Source organism: Poecilia reticulata, linkage group LG10, assembly GCF_000633615.1.
Source record: "Poecilia reticulata strain Guanapo linkage group LG10, Guppy_female_1.0+MT, whole genome shotgun sequence".
In the NCBI taxonomy this organism is placed as follows: domain Eukaryota; kingdom Metazoa; phylum Chordata; class Actinopteri; order Cyprinodontiformes; family Poeciliidae; genus Poecilia; species Poecilia reticulata.
This window is the reverse complement of record NC_024340.1, coordinates 3,651,887-3,679,377: the sequence shown is the minus strand read 5'-3', so window position 1 is coordinate 3,679,377 and position 27,491 is coordinate 3,651,887. Positions and strand designations below refer to the sequence as shown.

Here is a 27,491-nt window from a genome sequence, read left to right as displayed (position 1 = left end):
ATGGGGAGGAGAGGTGGGGGCAGCGGGCTCCCACCGGAACTGCAGCTGCACTGGAAACCAGTTTACAACATGACCTGATTCCTCCGCGGCACCACTGGGACTCAGGTGACACCAAACACGGCCAGTGAAGAACAGATGCGAGTGAAAGGAGAGAAGAGGGGAAGACGAAAAAGAGAGAGAGAGAGAGAGACGGGGAACTGACCTCTGCTCTGCAAGAGAGTCCCAAAACATCTGTCTGAACATGCAAAGATCCCCATGGGAGAAAGCGATCCACGCCCAGGCGTGCACACGCGTCCCGTCGCATGAACATACCTGCAGCCGAAAACACCTGCGAGAAGAAGCTCTGTCTCCTGCATCATGGATGCGGAGAGAGAGAGAGAGGCAACTGACAGATGCTGTAAATTTTTACACCTTGTTGTGCCCTCCTTCCGCTCCTCCTCCCCGTAAACTCGTCATTTCTTCATGGGGGAATTGTTTCCCTTCCTTTCATCTCGCTTTTATTTGCATTTTGTTTGTGTCCTCCGTTGAGATCTGAAGTCATTTTGGGATGAACCTAGTTTGTTTGAAGCCTTTTAAAAATAAATCTGACTTGACTTCAGCTCGAGCACAACGCCTCAATAAATGCGAAGTGCAGCGGCTCCCGCTACATCCCATTTCCATAAATACATTTGTTTAGTAACAATGCGCACAACAACAGCAACAACAAAAAAAAAAAATCTGCCTGGAAAAAGCTTGAACACACACACATACACACACACACACTCACACCTGCAGGCATGGAATCAGCAGACCATCACACGCGAAGGCCCTCACCCACTCACTGCCACAATTCAAATAGCATAAAAATGGGAACGCCTTTTCTTTTTTTGGTTTTCTTACTTTCATATCTAATATTTTAAACATGTTTCTATATTAAATGTGAACAAGTAGTTTACTGCTGTTTACTCATGAACATTTTGGCACATTTTGACCACAAACCTGAATGGGTTTCCTTGAGCTGACACAAATCCAAATTCAGTAGAGTTKAGTTTTTTTTAAGTGAAAGAAAAATTACAATTTTTAAATATCTGAAAGTATTTATGCATTTGTACTCAGCTCACCTTAGTTAACTCAGTAAAAACACAATTTTCTACAATCACAAATGTGTTCCCCCTGCCCCCCTTTACCATTTGTGCACATAGGAATGTATTTTTTTGTAAAAGTCTTGTTATGGATCCTTAAGTGGATTTAGGTTTGACCCGTTAAAAAAAAATGCAAACATCCTTTGATCTCAACCCACAGTAACATTCCTGATTGTCCCATCTGAGCTGCGGATCTCTGCAGCTCCTCCAAAGCCACCATGGATCAGCTGGTTAATACATGCATAATGGGGGGGCTGCACTGCTTTAGTACTTCTGAGTGGAGAAACTTTATCCATCACATTATGTAATAGAAAAATGAAACTTGCTGACACACAAAAAAGTTCAATTATGCATGCATCAAAATCCTGCAGAGACCAAATAATGAATGAAGAAAGGAAGTCCTACTGTTATTTACTTCATAAACAACAGAACACWGTTACACAGATAAAATAATTTAATCTTTTTTTTCTTTAAAAAAATTTGATATTTGATCGACGCAATTTTCATTCTTACTGTCGAAGAACTTAAAAAAATAGATAAAATATCTTATTCAGTGTTTAGTGGAAGCTTAGATCACCATAACTTTTTTTGCTTGAGTGCTCTAAAACGTGTATGAAATATTATTTCAGCAGGAAAAACATGTATGTCAGAAAAAAGAAAGAAATTTATCTGTAACAAAAAATAAATAAAACCTTCGAGCTTGCTGGAGGAAACAAACATACTGAAGTTGTAAAGGCAAATGGTTTCATACAGCGCTCACTGACAGGCCCCTGAATAAAACCGCAGCTCGTTTTKGCCGCAGAACGCAGCGAGAGCTGAACCAGGACTCTGTCGGACGAGCTGACTGACTGGTGCAGTTCAACCCGCAGGCAGGCTAATAGGAACACCGTGGAACCCGGTTTGATAAAAGACCAAGTATGCAACAAGGAAATTGAGCAATTAGCGAGCAGCCAAGCAGATCGCATTTTATTTCATTCCTGGTTTATCTCTCTTTCTTCTCTTGTGCAAAGCAAACTCTGGTCGTGAAAAAAGAAGAAGAAAACGATTCTCTGTTTTTGTTGTCACCTTTTGTTGGGGGGGGGTGGAAGGCGAAGAGCCGCCGCTGAAGCCTGACCCACTTTATTCGGTCCAAGGTCTCCCCAGCGACTTGCGAGGAAGAAGAAGAAGAGGAGGAGAGTGGAGACTATATAACAAGTGAGCCGGTGCGTTTGGCTCAGGCTAATCCCTGGAAGTCCATTATTCTCGCCAATTCGACGAAGCACCTCGCCTCGCCCGGCGGAGGAGCATTAGCCTGTCTGCTAACCTGCCTCCCCGTGAAAACCCCCGCTTGCCCACAGACACACACTTTCAGTGCGAGGCGAGGGTCGGGGGAGGGGGGGCTCGCCACACCATATTAATCTCACAGTGTGCGTCTGTGTCTGCATGCAAGTGTGTGGCCAGCTGGCAGCGGGAAGCAACCGAGGCAGTTTGTTTTGCAGCCCTGGATGAGCAAACTGTTTATTGACATTTTCTGTGGTTAACAGAGAGAAGTCACAGAGCATGGATGCATGCGTGTGTGTGTGTGTGTGTATGTGCACAAAAACGCCCATTCAGCAGATATAAAGCAACCGCTCTTCCCTCCATCCCAACTTTCTGTAGTTCTTCAGGAGAAAGACAGAAAAAAACAAACAAACTGCAGCCTTCATTGTTTCCGCCATGCAACTTCCCTCCCTGCTTTTTGCTATGCAGCCTGTGTTTAAAGGTGGTATATTCCCATGTGCCGCTGCTTCCTGTGTCCTCTGTCAGAGAATGTCACACGCTCCTCATTTGTCATTCTTCTCAGAGCTCAGAGGATGAGCAGGGAAGGAGAGCTTGAGGTGAAAACTCAGAAACTCGTACGTGCTGAGCTGACAAAGGGGGCTTATTTGTCACATGGATTTTTCTTTTTTTCTCTTTTTTTGGCTTTATCCTAAACAGATGAATGAGCTCATATTAACATACAGGCATGAAAGGAAAGACGGAGTCAAAGACATACATTTACACACACACACACCGGTATACATACACAACCGCCTCTGCCTTGGCTAGTCATCTCTGTCTAATTAGGAGGCAATAATCCGCTAGAGAAGAGTCATCAAATTCAGCCAAAAACAAACACTCCATGAGCACACACACACACACACACGCACAAAATTGCATGCATGCATTTCGCCCCCCCCACGCATGCATGCAGCATTTCCACACATCCCACCGTTATGCAAATGTCACCCTTACATAAGCGCCATTAAGAAGAACACCATTAGGCAGAAGAAGCAGAGGAATGTGTCTTTGTTTTCCTTTGTTTCTGCAGATTTGTTTCAACAAAGCCATTAAACATTCATCACTTCTGCAGCGACTTGAGGTGGCTTCCCTGGCAAGCCGGATAGCTAGCCACTTCAGAAGAGGCACAGAGTTAAAAATAGCCGCGTGTTCCCCATGCATAATGAATGGCCAGAGACTGCGCTAACGCTAGCTCTTTCCAGGAGCGATCTGCCACGCTCCGTTTGGCCGTCTCTGCCCCGGGAGCCCCCCCCCACCACCACCACCTACGCCAGCGTTCCGAGGAGGGAGCTGTTCCCAGACAGGTGCTCCGAGCCAGACAGTATTCCCACGTAAACACCCACGGACCAGCTCCCCGCCACCGACGACAACGACGGCGACGTTCTGTTCCCGTTCACTCTGACACGCTTCGCTGGAAACACAAGTCGGGTCTGTCCACCTGTTAGCTTAGGTAATGGCGGACCGCTTTAGTGGAACACACACGTTCAAACAGCATGCGCCTTCCTGAGGATTATCTCGCTGTGGTCAGTTTCTGCCTGGCTTGGTAAGGCTCATTTCCTGCCCAGCATCCCCTCTCCCCGAGGGGTGACGGCAAACACACACACACACACACACACACACACACACACACGCACACAGTCGGGCAGGCGTGTGCTTTCGCAGCACGTGCAGACGCCGTTTTCTAGGTGTGTGTTTTTCCTCTTCACACCACCCATCTCTCCACCCTCCCCCCCCATCACCGCCTCTGCTTACATGCCAGGGTGTGCTTATGTAGTGCCAGACCGCCACTCTAAACTCATTTAGGTCGATTTTAATGGATGCCCAAAGCCAAGAACTTTCTCCACACCCATTAGATCCACAGCAGTCCTGTCTGGGAAATACGGCAATTTGCAATTTCATCTTAATGTTGCTCTCCCTCCAACCAAATATCGCTCCTTCACTCTCTAAGCTCTCATCAGTTTACTGTTTTTTTTCCTTTCCATTTCTTCTCCACATCTTTGGCTTCCTATGCATCTCCTTTTCAGTCACTTTCTCCGCCTGTTTTTTTCTCTCGTCTCGCTCTCCTTCTGTTGCTTTTTTTCCCCTTCTCTTCTCTCCTCCACGCGAGATGTCTCATTAAACAGCTTCAAAAGTCAAAGTTTGACTTTCTCTATCTCTGCTCCCATTTGCCTCTTTGTGGCTCCTTTTCGTGCTTCTCTATAAGTTTTTTCTTTTTTTTTCCTTCTTCTTTTCCTTTCGCTCGCCGGCTGCGCGTACATGCTGAAAGAAGCGCCCCAGAACACAAAGTGTGGGTGTATACGAACAGGAGCGGGAGGAAGAGAGACTGAGGCCTGCGAGCCTCACTCTCCCACTTTGCCAGTGTCTGCCATTAGGGTGTCAGTGGCAGAGTGAATTTATTTGCTGTGCGGTTACTGGGCTAATGATTGATGTTGCCCCAGCAAACAGTAAACCAATTAGAAGGCTGATGTAACGTCATTTTAAAAGCCTCCTAATCACGTTGCTCTTGAACCTGGGACCYGGGCCTTCCCTAATGAAGATTTATACTGGATCAAAGGAGAGCCTAACGCCATTAACAATAGATTGTATTCCACCAAAAATCACATTAGGACTTCTCTGCCCACCCCGCTCCCTCCCATCAGGCCTCTGCTAAATATATCTGCTGATTACAAGTGCAGATGCACAGAGGGACGGAGGAACGATGGTGAAGAGCGGGAAAGGGGAGGCGGAGAGCCCGAAAGTTGGCCCGCAAWTTGTTTAAGGATAAACGCTCGTAATGGCAAACAGAGTCGTCGTGCGGATGTTTTGCCCGCGCGTTTGAGCGTGCCAGGCAGGAAAGCCGCGGCAAGGAGCTGATGTGCCTGGAACAACCAACGAAAGCTAGTCTGGTGACGAACTGAAACATTCTGAGCCAGGGAAAGTAACTAGTTTGTCTCTGCAAYGCTGATCCTCCTCCCGGCGCTTAGAATTCATCATCCCCTTACCTTTCACTTTCTGATGGATTATTAATGTCATATGCAAAATAAGAACAAGCACACCAGCTCACTGGMGTCTGTATAGTGCTGCGGAGCGAAAGGGTTGCCTTAACTTGCATCATTATTTTTCAGGTGATGGTTTTAAAAGGTGGCAGGGGCGACATTTTAAAAGGCAATACCTTTAAAGTCAACTAGTTTTTGTTTAGAGTTGTCATAAGAGACACGCAAAAGGCCAAGGCAAATATCAGCAAATATTCAGGAGATTTTTTTTCAAAATATATATATTTTTTCCCCTCAGATTTAAATACAGTTTTTTTTCAGTTAATGCATTTCTCGGGTGCTGTGGTGGTGCAGGGGTTAAGCACAACCCMCATATGGAGGCCTTAGTCCTCAACAGGGCCATCGCAGGTTCGATTCCCGGCCTGGTGACCTTTGCCGCATGGYTTTCCCCTTCTCTCATTACCCACTTTCCTGTCAATTAACTATCAAATAAAGGCCACTAGAGCCAATGAAACCTTTAAATCAACACATTTTGTTCAGCATACTCCTGGGTTACGAAAGTTTGGTGTGCAAACATTTTTTCATGGTCATATCATAATATATTGTACTGTATCTTTTTGTACCATTCAACAGTAAACCAAGCATGCAATATTCTAATTAAACAAATAAAGTAGTCAGATTTCTCTATCATGTATATATATATTCRCATCTGAAACTTGCTGGTAATAAAAGAACAGGATCCAGTTCAATTCTTTTGGGATCGATAAAAAAAAACAAAAAAAAACCCTACCCAGCCTCAAAGAGTGAACCACCAACCTAATCTACTCAGCAATAAGATCAGGATTTAGGTCACCTGGTCTTTAAAAACCCTTTCTGCATTTAGCAGAGTATAATAAATTAGTTAAAAGCTGATAATGGTGCAGAAAAGTCTGCTTTGGAGTAAAAGGCTCTATGTAGAAATCGATGAGGCCTCATTTACTATGACATTTAAAAGAACACAAAGTGTGGTTCTGACAGGACAACTACTTCGCGTTGTACCTTACAGTTTCCATCGTAAGGAAGTTTTTAGTTTAAATAAAATKTATTTAATTAAAATAAAATAAGTCTTCATCTGATTCATCCACCCCTGCTGGCAAATACAATAAATACAAATTTACAGCGATACACTGAGCATGAAGAATGTTTTCCAACTTAAAACTGTAATAAGATTAGCTTGAAGGCCAAATTCAACTCAGAATAAAAAAAAAAAATCCACATATAACATGTACAGTTATTCATTCATCTTATGGGTTATTTTTATGCAGCCTACTATACTGGCAACATTAGTGCAAAACATTTGTCATCCAAACAAATTTAGTTATTGTGTTAAATCAATCCAGAGCTGGATTGTTGTGTAAAAGTTAGCGTATCTGATGCTCTATCCACCGGCACAGAATTGGTTGGATGAGCACAACAAACAACTTGCAGATTTTTTGGTTTTATCTTTAAAACGGCTCTTTATTCTGGAGTGCATATTTTCAAGTGACATCACAACTCCTCAGTTTTACACTCCGGTGTTGCATCGTACTTCACACATTCACATTTAAATAAAACCCTAGTTTGTGTGGGTCAAGAACTTGCCATGGTATTTAGCAGCTCTAATAGAAATGTCATCTTCTCTTCCTCTTCATCTTCCTAACTAAAATGTTCTTCTGCTTTTGCCTGGACCTACATTGTATAACTGCTCAACTGTGACGTCATTGTCTTCTCTTGTGCTTGTGTTGCTGAAAGATTGTTCTAAAAACATCTTGACTGAAGTCTACTGATATCTGAATAAAACTTACTTCAACGCATTTATTTTATAAATAATGCAAACAGCTTTCTGTTTGATTTTGAGCATTTCAAACATATGCTCCCATTAGCAGAATGCAAATAAAAGCAGTTAAGCTACTAAAGCAAGGATTAGCATGGTATTTTTTATTTATTTTTTTGCAGATTGGAGGTACAAYGTAAGGACAGAGGATTAGGATTGGCTATGAATGCAAACACAAAACATATGGACAGATAAAAAAAAAAAAAATGTGGTGGATTGGAGAACTCGCTTACCCGTGGAGGCGGACTGAGCTCGGAGCAGGTACGAGTCATCTCGGTGGGGCTCCAGGTGGGAGTGGGTGGAGTTTTTCTCCAGCAGGGGAACCTGGCATTCCCTGATGGGTGGGGACGGACCGGGGGAGGGGTGATGAGGGGCGGACGAGGAGGACGGGAGGGACGGTGGGAGCAAGGTGGAGGAGGAGGTTGGAGGGAGTGGGCGACCTGGAGGATGGAGGGGACAGGAAGAGAGGAAGATGTTAGACAAACCAGATGACTGACTGAGTGATATGAGGGTCAAAGAGGCAAAATGAGATGCGGGCATTTTGACGGGTAAGAAGCGAAATCCTTTAAAGGGGCAGTTAATCAAAAAAAAAAAAAAAAAAAAAAAAAAAAAAAAGACCAAAAGATGAATATCAAACGAGAAGTGAAAGAAATTTATGAGAGAATTTCTGTTTCAAACAATTAGGACATTTACGGATTGTGTTTGACTCAGAAATTTATGAGAGAATTTCTGTTTCAAACAATTAGGACATTTACGGATTGTGTTTGACTCAAATCAGATATTTCCAATGTGAACCCACTCGATCTACAGTAGTAAAATCAAACTTGGCATCAAGAATCACAATGCAGCTTTTATGACACCAAGTCATTCAGTGAACCCGTTAGCAAATTTTCTTTTTCCAGACCTTAATAACAGGAATATGAAGCATTCGCTATACAAACTCAAAACCCTGACAATCCTGATTTGAAATAGTGTCGTTATAAAACACATTAGCARTCTTTGGTTCTTCTCTTTTCTGATCCAATGAAAAGTCATTGTCACTGGTATCTTCATAAAATTTTGTGTTTCTTTCTTCTTACCAGGGGTTTCTTACTACTTGGAGGTCACCCTGAGCAGACGCTCTTTCTGGCACACAAATCCCTTTTACCCAGCATCCTGCGCAACATGTGATTTACCGCAATAAGCTAATGCCGCAGTGTTGTATGTTCTGCTTCTCTCTGTGTTTGATTTCCTGTTTGCAGAAATATTCTTGGTTTGTGAACAGATTTCTCCCACAAACGAGCTATTTCGGCCCAGCAAACGTTAATGACCAAGCGTGCGCTCAACCCCTATGTGGGCACAGTTTGACTGACCGTAATTACCACAGCAATTACGCACGGTAACTGGATTCATATACAGCAAAACATGGCCCGAACGCTTCTTATTATCTTTATATAAAGTGAAGCTTTATATTTCCATCTCAATTTGAGGAGGATTGAAGAAAAAATATTCAAAAATTCACAAAGCACGACTCCTGGTAGCTCCGTTAATCTTCACAGCAAACACAAGGGGACATCCACTCCCCGTTCACTGGACACGTAAGCAAGCAATGGAAAACTTGCTTGAGGACAAATAGCATTCTTTTATTTTACATGCCACCAGTAAGGCACAATGACCAAATGCAAAAACAAACAAACAGAAAAAACTCTACTAAGCATGATTTCTTTTGCATTTTCCCTTGTTAGCACAAACATGAGCTGTCTCCCCTGTCAAATTTCACACAGTCTCATTTCGTCGCATATGGTGAGAAAGAATTGCTAGCGAGAACCTTCATCTACTGTTCGGTCGTCCTCTATATACGTGGCCAAGACAAAGGGAATAACAGTGGAGTCTTTAAATAGTTGGAGCCGTGGGATGCGTGGACACAATCAGGTTGTCCCATCCACCAGAGAGACGGATGGAGACAATTCGCGCTACTCTCCAAAGGTTTGGAATCAAGGACAAAGACAAATCTAATAAATTCTATTTAGAGACAGCTCAAAATATAGAATAATTATGGGTGCCATATTTGCAGCTCAATCAATCAACAATATGGTAAGAATGAGGCCACTGAGTCCAGCGAATCCACTGAAGGACTCGGGTTATTAGAGCCACTAATTAGGTAGTCGACCAAAGTCTTGTCTTCTGCTGATTTTGCAGTCGAAATTATAGCTTGAGGGTGTTGCCGAAGCTTTTTAAATCACCTTGTTTTTCTTTTAAAGTTCCAATACGTTTTCCACAATTGTTTATTCTTTCATTTGCAACCTCACCCGGACAACCCTTCACTTTTCTTTTTTTTCCCCAGTCAGACAAAATCAGTCGGAGAATCAATGAGCGATACGAAAAGGTTGCAAAACTTGAGTGGAGCTTCTATTTCCGAAGCGCCTCTTTTTGCGTTATTGATACTTTCCCAGGATACGGAAATGGAGCAATTTTAATTTGATGGCCTTCGCCGTGCTGTTGCTGAATATTGACAGAAATGACAGAAGTCAAAAAATCTGCAAAGGGCCGTGATAGATGGCGGACCTCTCCAGATGACTGTGCGATATTGCTCGCATCAGGGAAAAACTACCTGGTCGAGGAAGGGAGGGAGGGACAATCAATGCAGACATCATTTGAGAACCAAAACATTTGGACACATTTGTTGGCTACCTTCCTCGATTGTCCCACGCCAAATGTAACACATGAATCTCTAACATATCTACACGCCTGAGTCTCTGTGTCCACCTTCCTTCTGTGAAGAACTGTTGGAGAGGAACAGAGGTGGACCAGTACGCTTCTGTCCTGCTGTCCGAGCGTCTCCACCTTGGAGCTTTGCAACGCGGAAACTAGAGCCAGGATCGATCCGCAGCCCCACGCTAACTGCACCCCAGGGAGACGCCCGCCTTGTCTTCTGTTTAGGTATGTGCGTGTTTGTCTGCGTGTGCATTGTGTGTGTATTCGGTCAATCTCATCAGAGCAAACAGAGAAAAATGGATAAACAGTGGCAAAGCAAACACTGCAAGCTGACAGGAGCGAAAAGGAGACGGAAAAGGGAGGGACGGTGGGAGACGGATGAGGAGGTGTGAAGACGTTAAGGTCACAGGAGTATCTAAGGGAATAGAGACTGAAACACAGAGATATAGAAATACTGAAGAAGAAGAAACAAAAACATAGAGAAGGCAAAAAAGAAAAGAAGATGCCAGCCTGGTAGATGCACTATATTGCCAAATGTGTAGTCAGATCTTTACACATGAACTTAAATGGCATGAATTCCTTAACATATATGCTTTAATGGATTTTCGTTCTGGACCCAATCAAAATCAAGAATTCTCTGAAAGGGCCGCTGGTGCCAAATGTATTGATAAAGCCTGTTCAGCAACCTGTTAAAATATCCATGAATTCTTAAAATCAAATAATATTATTGAATATCTTTTCAGTCCCTCCAGGATTTCGTATTTGTGGTACTAATTTGGAAATATTTGCGATATTTGTGCTTATTTATGACGTTAAATGAGACTTTTTATTACTCGCTGTATAGATCACGGTCTATAATCTGACATCAAGTAAAGCCGAGGCATTTGTTTAGTGCAAGTAAGAGTTTTTGACAAGTTTTGAGAAAAATCTGCAACAAACTCCCAATTATTAGCGCCAAAAAAGTGCATGGATTTGTTGATTTTGTCTGAATTTCCATGATAATTCTTAAGAAACTGGAGGGACTGATTGATATAATTTGGCAGTACACAGATAAAAACTGTAATAATACTTAAGCAGTGTTCAGTTTAGAATCTAGAGGGCCACATAAAAAGCTACAGCGGGCCACAAATATCTTTGTGGCCTTTGCTTTGTCTAATTTTTCTGGTGTGAATTCAAGTTGGACATGGATAGGCCATCTCCAGACTGTTTATTCTAAAGCGAGAGCTTAAATTAAAAACCAAAAAAATGTTTCGGTATGCTTCTTTGCTGGAACTATGGGGCAAATACAAACTCTAATACGTCATCCACCAAAACTTAGCACATTGCAGTCAGGTAAGGTCCCACACCCAAACTCGGTTTGTAATCCCAGAGAACTCGTCTCGGTTGCTTCAGCGTACAATAGTTGCATGCATAACAGCACTGGAACACTGTGCACTGCATTTCCTGTGATGTAGAGTGTGGCTGGTGTTTCTCAGCTTATCTCAAAGATTCAAGACGTTTAAAAGATCCGTAGCTATTCCCTGTGCAGAAAGTTGTTGATTTGTGCGAGCTGCGCACCTTAGAATGAACTCCACTTTGTCGCAGAGTTGCTTCTGTTACCACTTTCCTCAACTTTAATATCTAGACTCCCCCCGCCATACCATCCTAATGAGCTTATCGAATCGAGCTCCTGACAGCGACCCAGTCTTTATCCGTTTTTATAAACATCTTCTGAAATCTTAGGTCCTAGATCTTATGCGAATGCGTTTATGGAAGTCACTGGAACGCTTTAATTCAGCGATTTGGACAGGTGTCCCAATACTTCTGGCAATAGGAAGGAAAAGCATTAGAGGAAGCAATAAGAGGGAGCTGACCAAGGAGAAAACAGGAGGGAGGGGGAGAGAAAAAAAACTGAATGAGCCATGGACAAGCATGGAGAAAAAGTTGATCACTCAGTCCTCAAATGATGTTGGGAAAGGATTTTAGCTATTTGCATATTTCACGTGGCCCGTAATGGGGCTATTGGTGACAGCAGGCAATGAAAAATCCCTCTGTTTAAGACTGTTTTACTGCTGTTGCTCGGCTTTATCACAACTTTGTGAGTCTGGACCCCGTGCGCGGCGAGGCTATGTGTATGCGACTGTAGTTATTAATATTTTAAATCACTTTAATTACAAAAAAGGAAAAATTGCACTAGTTGGCCAAAAGCAATTAAGGGAACTTTAATCTCCTTAGCAATTATGCTGTGGGGCATCCTTAACGCAGTCATTTCTGCCCGCTACATTTCTAGAAAGGTCAGTGAAAATTGCTTTGTGTTATTAGAACAAAGACTTGGCAATGAGCTCACTGGGTTCTCTTGACAATTTGTTCACCGCCATCCTTCAACCGCCTCCCCGGCCATCTGTATACATGCTCTCGGGCCTCCACTCCGTTGCCCGGCGTCTCTCGCTCTCAGAACCCGCCGTTCTCTCGCAAGTGTTGATTGGTGCGAAAAAAAAGAAAAAGAAAAAAAAAGAAATGTATTATGGGGTGGGGAAATCAGAGTTTGTAGCACTGCGCTAAAAGCACCAGAATCCCCTTGTTGATTCAACGGTGATACATAATCTTCCTTAGTTTGGGGAGCAAGCCCCAGCTTCGGTCAGGAAAGAGTCGGGTTTGCCTGTTGCTTCGTTCAAGTGCTTTCCTGATCGTTGTTCCCTTCTCGTTTTGTTGTCTTATCTTTTTCCCAAACCTGTCCTTCCCTCCTGGCTCAATCTGTCCATCCGTCCGGCCCATCTGGCTGAGGTGAAGAGCGCTAAGCCGAAGAGAGGAGAGTGGAGTAGAGCGAGGGATGGAGCGACAGCTGGAGCCCAGTCAGACAAGGAGAAACAAATTACCCCTCTAACGAGAGTCATTCATCATCTCTTCATCTCTTCCCAACCCCACCCCCCCCACGCTCCGTCCCTCTCTTCTTCTTCTTCCACACCTCTCTTTAAAATGCAGCGCACCTGGATGACAAAAACCAGATCCGCCACGAGGCTTTTCTCGCCGTTGCTCTTGTGTTAGCTGCAACTTGTGCGCCTTCCAAAGATAATATGGTCGAAATCAGGAGGGGGTGGAGGTGGGGCTCGACATGATAAGGCTGATGTGAAATGATTGAATGAGCAGAGCATCGGAAGGGAGAAGACACATACCCACACTGGCACATGGAGAGGCTCATTACCATGGCTGCTGTCATCACAGATGTTGGACTGAGGGGGAGCTGTCAGTCAGTGTGTGTGAGTCTAACTATATATGTACGCATGTGTGTGTGTGTGTTAGTGCCGCGTGGTATTTTGAGGGCTATTTAGACAGCTGCTGACRCAATGAGCCCTTTTCTCTGTTTATCTATACAGTCCAGTCACTCTCCTGCTCTTCTCTTTTTTCCCCACAAGTCTCTTCCCTCTCTCTCTTCCATTTTTTTAATTTAGCATATTTAGATTTAATAACAGTGAGTCTTGCACACCTGTTGTCGCAGTGTCTGTATGCGCAAACGACGAACGCGCGCCGCCTCCTATGCAGGAACGCCGGTGCTCGTTTGCTCACGTTCGTTCGTCCCTTCGCTTTGTGCCTTTTCCTCCGTAATCAGCTCGGTGGCGGTAAACGAGAGGCGCGATTAGCAAAGAAGGGACGGCCGGGCGCACGATTCAGCAGACGCATTTTAATTAATAAAGTTGAACTGGAAGCCCAAAGACTCGATTGTATCGCCGGTTCTTCTTTCTTTGATGTGTAACAGAGCGTCTGGGATCCTCTTCTCGCCTGGAGCTCTCCTCTTGCTTGTGCTTAGTTCCTCTCTTTCATCTCGCCTGCATCAATTCATTGCTGCGCAACTAGAGGGGCCCCAACTTCCCATACAGGCAGATCCTCCATGCACACCGGCTGCCTTGAGCTGATGCTCAAGATGGCTTCCTTTGAATAGGTTAAAGAAGAAAAAAAAAGAAAAAGGTGTTATCCACACTTGCAGCTTCGCGCTGCTCTCTGTTCTGCATTACATCATTTGCCTCTCTGACTTTGAGCGTTCTAAGAGCAGCTTTCTAGTCGAGTTACTGAGCGATTTTCACTCAGAGACAACTAAGGTTTGTAAATCTGATCGGTGCACACAATTACATCTTAGAAATTAAAGTGTAGAGATAACTTGGTCAGTTTTGAAATTAGGTACAACCAGCAATTTCAGCTGTCAGCGGTTCACTTTAGCAATCTTTTTTTTTCTTTTCATTTTTAGCCTGCAGTTAACTGCCGTACACTTAAGATACAGGGACTTGAGACAAAATAAGAAAACGTAGCTATCAAGACCTGCCTCTTTTGACAACAGGAGAGATGAGAAGCTCGACCATGGCACACGTTTATTGGTTAATAAACAACATATTTATTAATCTTTAGTCATTAAAGCACCATTTTGTCATTTTGCTCCTAAGAGAAAGGCAAAGCTTTAGCTATATGCTGTAAGTGCAAAACGAGGATAAGGCATCAGAGGAACGTCACTAAATAAAAAAACCAAGAGCATCACTGCGCTGCAAAGCTATAATTATCTTATCTTGATAACATTGCCCTCATAATTGTTGAGCCAGACTTGTAATTTAAATTAAAAGGGGATTAATTACACCGCCCTCGGGAAGGGGTACAATTGAGATCCATGCCAAGGTCATCTTTTGAAGCAATAAAAGGCTCGTCGCCTCTGCCTGCCACGTCTGACACTCTTGTCATCTCAGCCATGAATTCTCTAAGATTTCCCTTCAAGCAGTTCTTTTTTTTTTTACCTGCGAGCTTTCTGTAGCTTAATAAGGACCGTTTGTCGCCAAAGTCATAATGGCGAAGGCGGTGAGTGTATCTTTCCGACGCGTGTCTGAGCCGGTCAGTCGGAACGTTATTTTCGTATTTCTGAGGACTGATGAACAGAAAGTTTAAATGTTGTGTTAACAACATCTGAAGCATGAAACCAGACATGTTTCCTGCTAGGTAATGACCTCAGTGAGCACAGCAATGTGGAATTCACTCTGAAAATGAAAACATGACTTAAATGCTTTAAAATAAAAGCAAAGGCTGCTACAAATTCTTGGAAGGTAGTATGGCGTTTTATCAGAGGACACGCTGAATACCATGGTTACATATTTTTTCTACTCTGCCTCAAAGATCAGGGGGCGACTGATTTTCTTAGTTAAGTTGTTTTTGCTTTGGAATTAATTAACAGTTTGTGTTGATCTTTGTGGAACTATGAAGAACTTCCTGTAGATGCACTTTCAACTTTGAACTTAAAAAAAAAAAATCTTCATTAAAAAAGTGAGCTAGCAGGAATCAACGTGCTTACTGTGTGGCAGTAAGGCAAATGAAATGGCAACACTCTGTTGATTAAAAAAAAAAGAAAAAAGAGCATAGGCATTAGCAGTGACGTGAAATGACTCAGACAAGTATCTGGGGAAAGAAGCAACTCTTTAATTACCATATTATCCAAAAGCTTCTGGCCTTTTAAAGGCCTGTTGCTGCGAATTAGCCTCCTACCGTTCATTTAGATCGGAGTGGGATGAGTCACGTTGCGTTTCACCTCCTCACTAACGAGAGCCTGTAAAGTTCTGCTCAGCGAAGACGTGACGAGGCTGACCCATTGTCGTTCAAACTCTGCAACATACATATCTTAGTTTGTTCGTTAGCAGATTTATTACAAAAAAAGTTTGAAATTTGACTCGAACTGCTGATCCCCTTTTCATTCCCGTGTCTCTTATTTCCCAACTTTGAATTGCCCTCATTAGCAGTCATTCTACAGACCCTGCAAAATCTTTTTGCACACGCAAAAACGTATCCACGTAGATTAAGATGAGATTTGTGTGTACATTTATCAAGGTGAAAAATGTGCTGCAGTGAAATGGGAGGGTTTTTTTTCTTTTTCCTTTTTGTAATATTCCAGGATGTTCTTCATGTTTGTCTCCTGGCTCCTCAGTCACGAGTCTGTCTTTTTTTCTTTTTTTTAGCTCRCTAAAAGGAATAAAGAGGACAAACCTGACCTGGCACAAAGCAGTACACTCAACCTTTACACCCTGGCGGACAAATGCAGACGATCTATCTGCGTGTGTTAATTGAAACATGCCTCCCTGTTGTATGCAAAGGTGTGTGTGCGTTTCTCTCTCTTATCTATTTTTTTTGCAGCTGGTTACAGCATTGGGATGCCACGGCACACTCGTGCTGTCCACTGTCGGAGATGCCCACTGTGTGACTCGGGGCAACCGCGGTGGCTGCATTACCATATAAATTACATCCATGTTGTTGCTGCCGCTGAGGATTGATGGTATTGTTATGGATTCTACGCGTTGGACCCTCATTGAAAACAATCAAACGAAAATAGCCTCCTCTCCCGTAAATACAAAATACGTGCACAGGCCTTTTGAGCAAACACACTCGCCTAATGGCGCACGGACGCATACATCGTACGGCGCGCGGGAAAACACATAAAACCGGAAAGACCTTCAACCCAAGGTGCAGATGGAGAGGCACCTATCCTCTGAAGCTTCCATTACCTCTGAACAGCTGTCTAATGGCTGAAAGGCGCTGGGACAGAAGGGGGGGGAAACGTTGGTGTATAAAGGTCTCTGTGTTTGTTTGCATGTGTTAAAAAAAAAAACCTTGCTGTGCACATCAGCTTTTTTTTCTCTTTTTTTTTATTAACCGCAGCTCTCTTAACTAGCCTGCCACAGTTCACAGAAGAGAAGTCTCTTAGCGGGCCAAAAGATTCATTGTAGATGCATATAACGTCACACAAAAATAACACCACTCTTCCTTTCCTAGTGAATTAACAAAATAAATTAAATTGGTTGGGTTTCTAGGCACCGATCCAACTTCGAAGCACATTTCACACATTTTCAACAGGGCTTTTGGAAGGCCATTTCAGCAGCTTAATGGTATTTATACTGCTTTTATCCAATCAGAAAAACAGATCTAATGCAAGCTTGGGGCCATCATCCAGATGAACATTYAATTGTGCTTTAAGTGTGTAGCTGTTGATTTTAGATAAAGTAAAAAAAAATATTCTTCCTTTGTCATTTTCCCACTCTCGCTAGCAGAAAAACAACCACATAGCATGATGCCACCACCACCATGTTTGACAATCAATAGTCTGTCTGTTGGTTTGAAACCTTCATCTTGGCTCCTCCACACATTCAGTTCAGTTTATTCACATAGCAGCAAATCACAATAAAGGCTACCTCATGTAACTTTGCAAAACAAACTGATCCAATTTACATACAGATACCCACGTTCTTCTTGTGGCCAGGGCAGAAAGATCAAGGTTTTTCTTGTCTGACCATAACTTTTCCTCCAGGATATGATTTACACTGAGGGGAGCTGCTAAATAGAGTTGGTTTCTGGGTGGCTCCATAAGCTCGTAGCCATTTCCTGTTTTATGGGGCGCAGTTTGGGTCAGATGATTGAAACTTTAACTGAGCTGGGTACTCCAGTGATCCTCAAATACATTTGAAAAGTGCTTTAAGAACAAGCAAGGCAGGCTACTAACATGAGGCTTCTGGACAGGCCAGTTCATTGAAATTAATTTTACAGATACTGCCAAGAAGGCTGATCGAATGTCCAAACACAAGCTGGGTGTGACGGCTACTGCAAGTGCATGGTTGATGTGCCGCTCTCTAAGGGACAAAAACCAATGTTTGAGTCACTTTTTTTTTATTTTGACCGTCTGAGTCAGAACAAATTGAAAATATTTATTCAGATTTATCGTCCAGTTCAAAGTTTTGTATGGCAATCATGTCCTTTAGTGCATTTTTGCCAAAAGTGGCCTTTTTTTTTTAAAGTGAAATATTTATAAGTTTTTTTTATTATTTGAAAATAAAATTACTATAACCGCTTTCGGTATTGAAATGTTACGAAAACAAAAACAAAGCGCTGTCTTTCTTTCATCAAGATGACATTTATGACCAGAGTGCTTTCATATTTTGTCACTTGCAGTAAAGGTGAAAGTTGACAAGTAAAAAAACAACAACAAAAAAACCACAAAAAAAAACAACAAAGGAATGAATGACGACACAAACACAACAAAACAGAAACCTTTCGGCAACTTTTGACATGGCTTGTTAAATAATTAAGATTTTAAGTTACCAGATTGAAAATTTGCATTTATAATTTTGATTTAAAAATCTGACTGAGGATGGAATATTTGGAGTTTTTCCATAACTAAATATGCAGATTATTAAGAGATGTGATGAAGAAAACGCATAATAATAATAATAATAATAATAATAATAATAATAATAATAATAATAATAATAATAATAATAAAAAGTGGGCAGTGGGCATTTTCCAGGAGAGATTTAGCACTGTTCGGTATTAAAAAATAAACAAAATGAAAGTGTTGAATTATCTTAATAAAAGTCTGTTTAAACCCCTGGTATGATTAAAGTTAAATCAGAGATTAAGATGAAGCTGGAAGAGATTTCTAATGAAGTTTGAGGCCAGAATTACTCAAGAACAAAAAGCTGTGGCGCCGCTCCAGACACTTCCAGGGATAAACTCTTAAGAGTTAGTTACTGAAGCGCAAATCAGATGTTTACTACAATTACAGACACCCTAAATTTACTGCCTGATTATACTCTACAACAGCAATTCACTGGTGGGGAGAAAATACAGATACAAGGACCATAATTCAGAGGAAAGCAGGAAGACAAAGACCAGCAAAAACAAAGCAATCATCCAACATGAGAAAACACAGTCATCAAGAATCAAATGCATATGGAATTGCTCATAAAAAGGATTATAAACTTGAGGGCTTCCAGAAACCACAAGCCTAAAGTGTAACAGCAGGCTTTATAGATACCCATGCCTTCATGTTCACACACAAGCATAGGTATCCACATAAATACCTATTGAACATCGCAGGGCGCCTCTGAACCACTTGCCAATTGCTGCAGTTGCTACGGCAATATGGTTCGGCAGAAAACGTGACCGAAAACTGGAGAAAAACTGAAAAAAGAGAGAAGAAAATAGAAACGGGAGGGCAAGAGATCCACAGGAGGAAGAATGGAAGCAACTTAAAGAACATTTGTCTGATGTGCGGGTGTTTCGGTTTGCGGTGTTGTGTTGTGAAATGCCCTGCGACTGTTTGATATGCATCGACGCGAGTTCACGATTATTAATTGTCTGAAGTGGCGTGATGTAAATCAAATGTGTGTCGCGTGCGGGTGAGTCAGCACTATCTCCTCTTGACGGCGGAGCAGCAGCCCCCGCTATCCTCCGCGATGGGATCAGCCAAAAGGGAGATGATGCATTTCGAGCCAATGGATAATGACTGCACTGTGGCCTGTTGCTGCGAGAGAAATCCTCTCCTCCCTTTGATGTTCTGCAGTCTCTATTTATAGTAAGAGCATGAAATAGGGATTGAGAGCTGGAGAACGGCACAGTGAGCCACATTATGTTCTCCGTAACTAGCTTTCTGTCGAGCACCATGCGACTCCAAACAAGAATGAGATCGAGTCGACTCGCTCCAGGCAAAAATTTCAGCTTTTTTTTTTTTTTGCACCTCGGCTCATCCTTCTGCATTTTAGTACCCGGTGTCTCGCGCTGTATGTACTATTATGAACTATTTACGATGGCGGAGTATGGAGGCATCCGAGCAAGTGCGGATGTATGTCTCCGAAAAGCAAGGAAGGAGAGAGAAAAGAAACGCAGCACTTGTAGACGTCGTGCTTTATGCTACCGTACCGCGGCGCAGCCTGGGCTGACCAAGCGCACCAACAAAAACATGCTAAAACTTTCATGCTGAAACATGTCCAAAGCAGGTTGTCTCCCTGCAGCAGAGAGAGCCGTACAATTTGAGGCCTTAATAAGTAAATGCACGCTGAAACTGTGTTGATAAAGCGTTGTGGTTAGTTTGTTGACGGTAAACATGTCAAAGATAGATCACAAAGTAAGGCAAGGAAATTGAAGGCAGGTTTAATAATATACCACTATTTACGCCCAAGGCAGCTCAAAGTGCTGTACAGGAAATCAAACAAACGGCGTTAAAATAACAACAAAGAATAAAGGTTTAAGTTTTGAAAATGCTAATTTAAATGTAATCTTCAAATTACATTATGAAAAGTTTACCACATTTCTAAACTCTGAGAATAATTGGTTAGTGTGAGATGTTTATTAGTTTTTACTGGGTCATGTTTACATACCGATTCTGCGATACAGATAAAGCAGCACAAGTTCTGGCAGCAGAAAACATCCATCCATTGGCCACTTGTGATTGGAAGCTGCAGCAATCATTGGGCAATAGGCACACACACAAACGATCACGTACGCACACACTCACACCTCAGGACAATTTAGAGAGACTGATTAACTTAGCAGCAGTCATGTTTTTGAACTGTGGGAAGAAGGCAGAGTACCCGGGGAGAACTCACTCATATAGAAGGAGAATATGCAAAGAAAGAACCAGGGCCAGGATTTGAACCTGGAGCCTTCATCACTACTCTCTTGCTGCAAGGTAACATTGCTACCAACTGCAGCAAAAAAAGTGAAACAAAAAAGAAAAAGCAAATGTTATGGGTAATATCAGATCTGGTGAAGGAACCTTGCAATTACAGACTTCCCAAGTTTCACAACTGACACCGACTGMTAGTTCTCCAAGGGAGAAAAGAAAGCGGCCTGCAAATAACAAGTTTTATTAATAATTGCCATAAGCAATTAATTATAGTTACTCTTAGCCAAAACTAGACTCTTATTGTGACTCTACACAACACAATTCAGAGATTCCATGAATATTGTACGTACGGCATGTGCCACCGCTACAAAGTTTCTGAGCATATGCTTGTTTTACAAATGTTGCAACAATGACCCAATCTTGAACCTATCTAATCTTATGTTTTGCTATGCAGACTCTGCGTACACCAAAGGAGATCGACTCGATACTCTGTGCTAAATGCTAAGGGTGGCTGAGCTTGCAGTGGGATTTAACCATATGACTAATGCGCTTGCTTAGAAAATCACTTGGAAACACGGCACTGAGTGTTGAAGATGGTCAGGTGGTTATGAATGATGGAAAGTTGAAGAAGATGCTTGAACCCAACAGCAACATCCTTTATGTTTATGTGGTTTCTGTTTTTTAAAACACACATAAATGTGAGCTCATTAAGAGGGACTATCTATCTATCTATCTATCTATCTATCTATCTATCTATCTATCTATCTATCTATCTATCTATCTATCTATTGTTTTCTGCGGGGGATATGCAACTGTCTTGCAGTCTTACAATTAACACAGCTTGCATCAGCTGACATCAGCTGACTCTGAGGAATATGGAACTCCCCCGTGCTAATGGACTCAACATGCAGTTGTGCTTCCAGGTGTATGCACAAGTGTGTATCTTGGAGTGCTTGTTTGCGGTCCCGTTTTGCACAAACACTCTCTCGCAAACGTGATGCAACTCTCCGGGGGAGGAACCTGCAAAACCTTTTCAGCTCATAAACAGTCGTGCCAAACCAAGCGCAGGTAAAAGCCCCACACAAGGCATCGCTGGCGGCGCGCGGCCCAGTCAAATGCTCAGCCTGATCTCTCAAAGCCTTCGCCGGGAGCTGCCGATCCAGGAGACAAATAATGAGTGGCAATCTTTGTAGGACGAAGCCAAGTCAGTCAATGTAAGATGGAAGCGTCGAATGAGATTTTTAATTACTGCATGACCCGGGGTATATTAGCGAATATTAATGAGGATCATTAACCTAGAGGTAACTAAGACCCCACCACCCCCCACTCCCTTAACTACAACTGATGCCACCTCTTCTCTTCTACTGTCTGCTTCTGCATCGTCACTGTGTGAATTTTGGTAACACGCGTGTGTACGTTACAAAATGGTTTATTCTGTCCTTTGTAACACACAGCGTGTCCTTGAAATGAGAATACGCTTTTGAAGTCGGTCTTCTTTCTTTTAAGAAATCATAAAGCTGGGATCTCAAAAGGGAGAAAAGAAACTCATCAGAATCCACAACCTTGACTCATAACTTTTTTTTTCATGGGTTTTTTTTGTGCGGCGAGGGAATGCAGGTGCAGGCGGAGTGGTATTTTCATCTGTCTTTTATGCAGCACAGACAAAATAAATGATAATTTCCAGCGCGGATTAGGAAGAAGCAGGACAGAGGAAGAACTGAGGATGAGGACAAAGACGGAACAATCTCGGTTCACACATGCAAAGGTCGAGGCAATTTCGACTCGTGAGGAAGGGGGACATGCAGAAATTAAAAAAAAAAAGAAAAGGAATAAACTTTGTACGCATTTCTGTTTAACTACAAGAGGATGGAGTGGAGGAGAAGAGGTCCTATTTTCAGGGCCCCGTGGTGCAAAAAGTCGGAGCCAGATCTGACGTCATCCGCCCATCACTTCAGGTTACTGGTCCCTCCTTTGCCACTACCACAGCACAGTGTGTCTTTTCAGTAACCACATTTGTCAGCTTTAGTCTTGTAGTGCCATCACACTGCGGTGCCATCACACTGCGGTCCCAGTGGTACAGAGGCGCACGCTTTTATCTCAGAAGAGGGCAAACCAACCGTATTTGGCTTGTAACGTTTGCTGAGCACACACGCACGCAACACACACACACTCACACTCACACACTGCATTTATGAACTCATTCATGCACACTTGCCTGGGTAAAGACACACAAATGTGGCCGTATCTGCTTTTTTTTCCCCATCTCGCACTCTGTCCATTTCGCTCCACTCTCCTGTCTCAGCAGTTTATCCTTTCATCTTTACATAACTGCGGGGCCCCTCGGTGGCCGGCTCTTAAGGCAGTTGTTCCGCAGCGTACACACGCGACGACCGTTAATCCGCAGTGCAGGGCCTTCGTACACCTGAGGCTCGTTCCCCCCACCCTACTTCAAATCCATCTCCTGTTTTCTTAAGCCAGGTAACCAGCTGGGATAAAAGTACCAATCGGATAATAACCACATGGGCAATACAAAGGGATCCACTTGCAAAGATACACACACACCTACATGCAGTGCTTCTATGCAAAATATAGGTCAGCTCAGCTCCTTTGCGGTGTGAATTGGAAGAAAAAGAAATAAGTCTGTGTTTTGGAGAGTTCTGGGAGGTTGCACGCACAATGAAGGCAATCATTTGAACAGTGAACCATTCCATTTGATGCTGGTACAGAATAAGTGGGCATAATGCTGCTCTCTGCAAGCCATTTACATTATATTGTACAGTCTAATGGTAAGTGTAATATGGCTGAACGCACCGTAGTTTTGCTCCGTGTATGAATATGGGCTATGGCAAGTGAGCCTGGGGTACATTTTATGTAAATGTTGTCTCCGAACGCGTGTGTCAGCCAATGTGTGTGTGCACGTGCATCCTCCTTCAGTACATAGCGGATTAATTGCCATTCCCAGTGGTCGTCAAGACTGCGCAAGACTCCTGCGGGACATCTGCACCTTCATTAGACTCTACTGATCATCACGGCGCATTACCAAGAGAGGTTCTGTTCTCATCTTTCATCGCTCCTTCACTTCACTTACTCCCTCGCCTCTTTCCCATTCCGCCATTCCTCAACATTTTTCACGCGAGGCGTTACTCCTCAACCGGAGCCTACAGCGCTGTTTTCTTTAAATATTTTTCTCTTGGCATATCTGGGTTTATTAGGCCTTACGCTGAGAGAAAGGGATGGACTGGAAAGAAAAAAGGGAAAGGAATTCCATTACACTTATGAAACGCACTTGTGCTGTGCTCCAGTGCCAAGTCCAGATGATTTATTCTTACAAACTGAGCAACAAAATTTGCCTTTGCATCCAGAAGTCGCCTGATTAGTGAATAGGAGTAATTAGTGAAATGCACATCAGCCCAATTTTGTAATATTTGATAAGAATTAATACAAATAGAAGTTGAACTACACTACATCCAACACACTGGCATGACCTTGAGCATACTGTAAGGAAGCCGAACAACATGCAACAATATGCATATATTGGAAAACCCCACGCACATCGTCTCCACTCTGACTTACAAAGTGATCCTTAAGGGAGGCTGCAAAAACGGTGCCAGCCAGGGCTACAACCACACGGTTTAGACTGAAGCATGTTCATGTCTTGGAATGGTCCAGTCAGAGTGCAAACTTAAATCCAAGTGAGAATCTTTGGCAAGACCTTGAAATGTATGTTCAGTATTTTCGCCATCTAATTTGACTCTTAAGATCTCTAAAGACGCAAAGCTGTTCGTTACATAATGCCAAAAGCTTTGCAGATATACGCTCTAGCAGAAGTCGGATTTGCAAAGTACTTTGCCTCAACGATCTTAATTTCAAAGCACCCTACACTTTTTAGTGTTTTATTTATAAAAATGATTGAAACCAACGCGTTCTTTTTCCTTCACCTTACAATCACGCACTAGGTTAAAATAAAATTCCAATTAATAAATGATGTTTATTTTTATATATCTAATGTGGACTAAAGTAGAAATTTCCAGAGTTAGGAATTGCTTAGAAAGACTTGATCTTTTAAATCCGGAGGCTCCCACTGGTTCATTGTGAACCTCTGTCAGGGATCACAAAGTTTCTCTCTTTTCACAGTTTGCAGTGTTTGTCCCATATTGCCTCGCAGAAGCAGTCAGCATGTGTAAACGCCTTTTGCAGCACAATTACGAATGGGAGTTTATGACAGGATTTACTCTGCAAGCTGACGATATTAAACACTGAATGTTTGTAAGTGCAGCTGCAAATGCTGCTTATGCATGCAGTTTAAGCTGCTTCTACTACTGCTTTTATTTGTTGTTTTTTTTTTTTTTTGCTGGATTAGTTAGACAAGACCAACTTTTTTTTTTTTTTTCCACTTTTTAATGGTGGACATAAACGTAGCTACACTCTGCTGCTTCATTTTCAGGAGCAAGCGAGGGATTGTTGCAGCTCTGAAAGTAATTTTCCAGTCCAAGGGGGAGTTTCTTGTCAAAATGCAAAGAACTGATACATAATTAGGCACCGTTTCTAAAGCGTCTCCATTGAAAACGGGTTATAACTGGACTGGAGCACAGCTGGTCCATACTGGCCCCACAAACCGCTGCTCCACTGTGCATTCTTCTGGATCAGTTTGTCATGGTTTTATGATTTTATTGCCTTCCCTCTCATCCTTCAATATCTCTGTCACAATCCTCCCCACTCTCAACCCCCCCCCCCCCATCTCACACTTCTTTTTTTCCTTCCATTTTCATTCCCATTTTCCTTCCCATCAACCTCCCTATCATCATTATCATCAGTTAATACATCTTACTGTCTTCATCCCAGTGCAAGTGTTTCCTTTACCCCAGGGGGTAGGTTCGCTCGCACTCCACAGACCCCTACAGACATGTAAGGCGGCCCCACACCCCCACCTCTCGCCTGCCTCCCGTCCCTTTCCCTCCAACTCCTCTGACACATCCCGCTTCTTTCCAACTCTTTCTCTCCCCTCCTTTCTCTGCAGTGGATGAGAGACGCCAGCTGGAGGAAACAGAGAGAAATGGGCCCAATTACAGCATTGGGAACTGAAAGTTGGCTAATTAACTCTAATTCGCTAACAAACTGCTTTTTCACCAAGAATCATCTCTCTCCGTCACATGGCGTACACATGCATAAGAGCCCCGCGTTTGTGCTGCCAAAAAAGAAGGCGCGCGCAAAAAAGACACCGCCGCCACATCTACAGGTACGCACAAAGATGCTGTAGAGGAGGGGGGCAAGGGAAGGAAAAAAGAAAAAGAGAGACATATCCCTCCACAAAAACCAATTCACTCACACTATACTCAGACACATTACGCTCACATGCCCACACCAAAAGCACACAAGACCCACTTGCTCAGCTGTATTTACTGCGAGGGCAATATGTTGATTACGTTAGCGAGGCTGATTATTGCACAGTGACAGTAAAGGAAACAAATGTCTTTCATAGGCAGGCATCTATCTCCGCGAGAGAGCTCCCAGCTATAGACTCGAGCGGCAAATGACTGCGCCCGCATCCAGCTATGACAGACAAAAAAAAAAAAAAAGAAAGAAAAAGGGAAGAGAAACCGGGAGCGGGAACAGGAAGGAGGAGGGGAGCGAACAAATAGAAGAGAGTGATTACACAAATGAGGTGCGGGGAGGACAAAGGCAAAAAAAGAAGTTAGCAGAACCCCCAGATGGAGAGGAGGAAACGTACGAAGAAAAAGGAGGCAAAGGAAAGAAACACGGATGGCGGAGGGGGCAGGGGGAGGAGAGGGAATGAAAGAAGAGTGGAGGTGTGCAACGAGAGCTTCTGTGGATTTTGTACTAAAACTTCTGAAGCAGTTTTTCCCGTTACAGACGTGTAAGAAAATTGTTGTCAAGAGGAAAAATGACTTGGGGGGTAAAGTACAAACATATATATATTTCAAATGCGTACAGAGAATAGAAATTGATTTGCAGACGAATCATTAAAAACGACTTGTTGATTGTGTCAGAACAAGAATCCCGCTTGTTCAGATTCCCTGACGAGGGCTAAATCTATGCAAACACCTTTTTATTGCACAAATATGCGCATTCAGGCAAGAGCAATACATCTTTAGTGATTCACCAATCAGAGTTCTGTGGCCAATTACTGAACTCTGGTTTTTTGTAAGGCTTTCTTCTGCTGATTTTAAAAATTAAAGACAAAATGATTAATAAATTTACACTTTGTGTCTTTTATTTAATTAGCAATTATAGCAGAGTTAAGATTGCTCACAGTGAGCCGCGGTCTCCGTGTGAATTCCCTAGGGAATAATTATGCTTACTTTAATTCTGAGATTCACAAAAAGGCTGCCAACGTTTCCAGAGTCTACATGTTTTATAACTTAGAGAGTTTAAAAGTTCAAGAATATAAATAAATTCAGCCTTCCTGTTATCTTCTGCAGTCAACTCCAGGTGCATGTTTGCTCTTTCAGTAAATCACCCGGGCTGGTGATGTCTGAAACAGCAACCAAAATGGCAAACATGCCAAAAGGTAAAATTACCAAAGCCTTCCTAGGTCTCCTTTTCTGCTGTAGTATCTTAAACCAAGAGTTTGCATGGCTCCATAGAAAACACTGATAAAAACAGTAACATTTTGTACTTTTTTTAACTTCATTTTTAAACACTTCCCCGATACAGAACATCACTAACTTTGAGGCTTTTTGCTGGAGAAACGGTTTCCACATCAAAGAGTCTGTTCATAAAAAGTGCAGACTTAAGTGACTCCAAACTCAGTCAGACCCAATTCACAACTTCAGCTTAATGAAATCACATCACCAAACAGAAAGTGTTTCAGATAGGAAGAGAAGCAGTCGTCCATCGATGAAACCGTGCCTGCGACCACCAGGTAAACCTTTCCCAATATCTCGCTGCTGAAGTTCTCTCATCCACTGTCCAATGAGGTCTGGACAAAGTTGGAAAAAGAAAAGAAAAGCTCCACATGGCATCAGCCAAACAATTGGGTAGGCTACTATTTTGCATGCCTTGATATTCAGGCGCTTTCCGTAGCAGGTGTCTCAGGCAGATTCTTAATCACAAGTCTGTAGACKGTGACATTAGTGGCATCAGAGGCTGCATGGACATTATAGACAGAATGACAGAGCTGGCATAAATGTGTGGCC

General features: G+C 42.8%; 1 protein-coding gene across 1 annotated transcript in view; it reads right to left on the bottom strand.

Moving 5' to 3' along the window:
- tenm2a (teneurin transmembrane protein 2a) overlaps window positions 1-27,491 on the bottom strand; it is a 288,000-nt gene that overhangs the window by 84,512 nt on the left and 175,997 nt on the right. Inside the window, exon 5 of the mRNA XM_017307002.1 lies at window positions 7,478-7,684. Within this exon, the coding sequence (XP_017162491.1) occupies window positions 7,478-7,684 (207 nt within the window). The remainder of the gene's footprint in view (window positions 1-7,477; window positions 7,685-27,491) is intronic.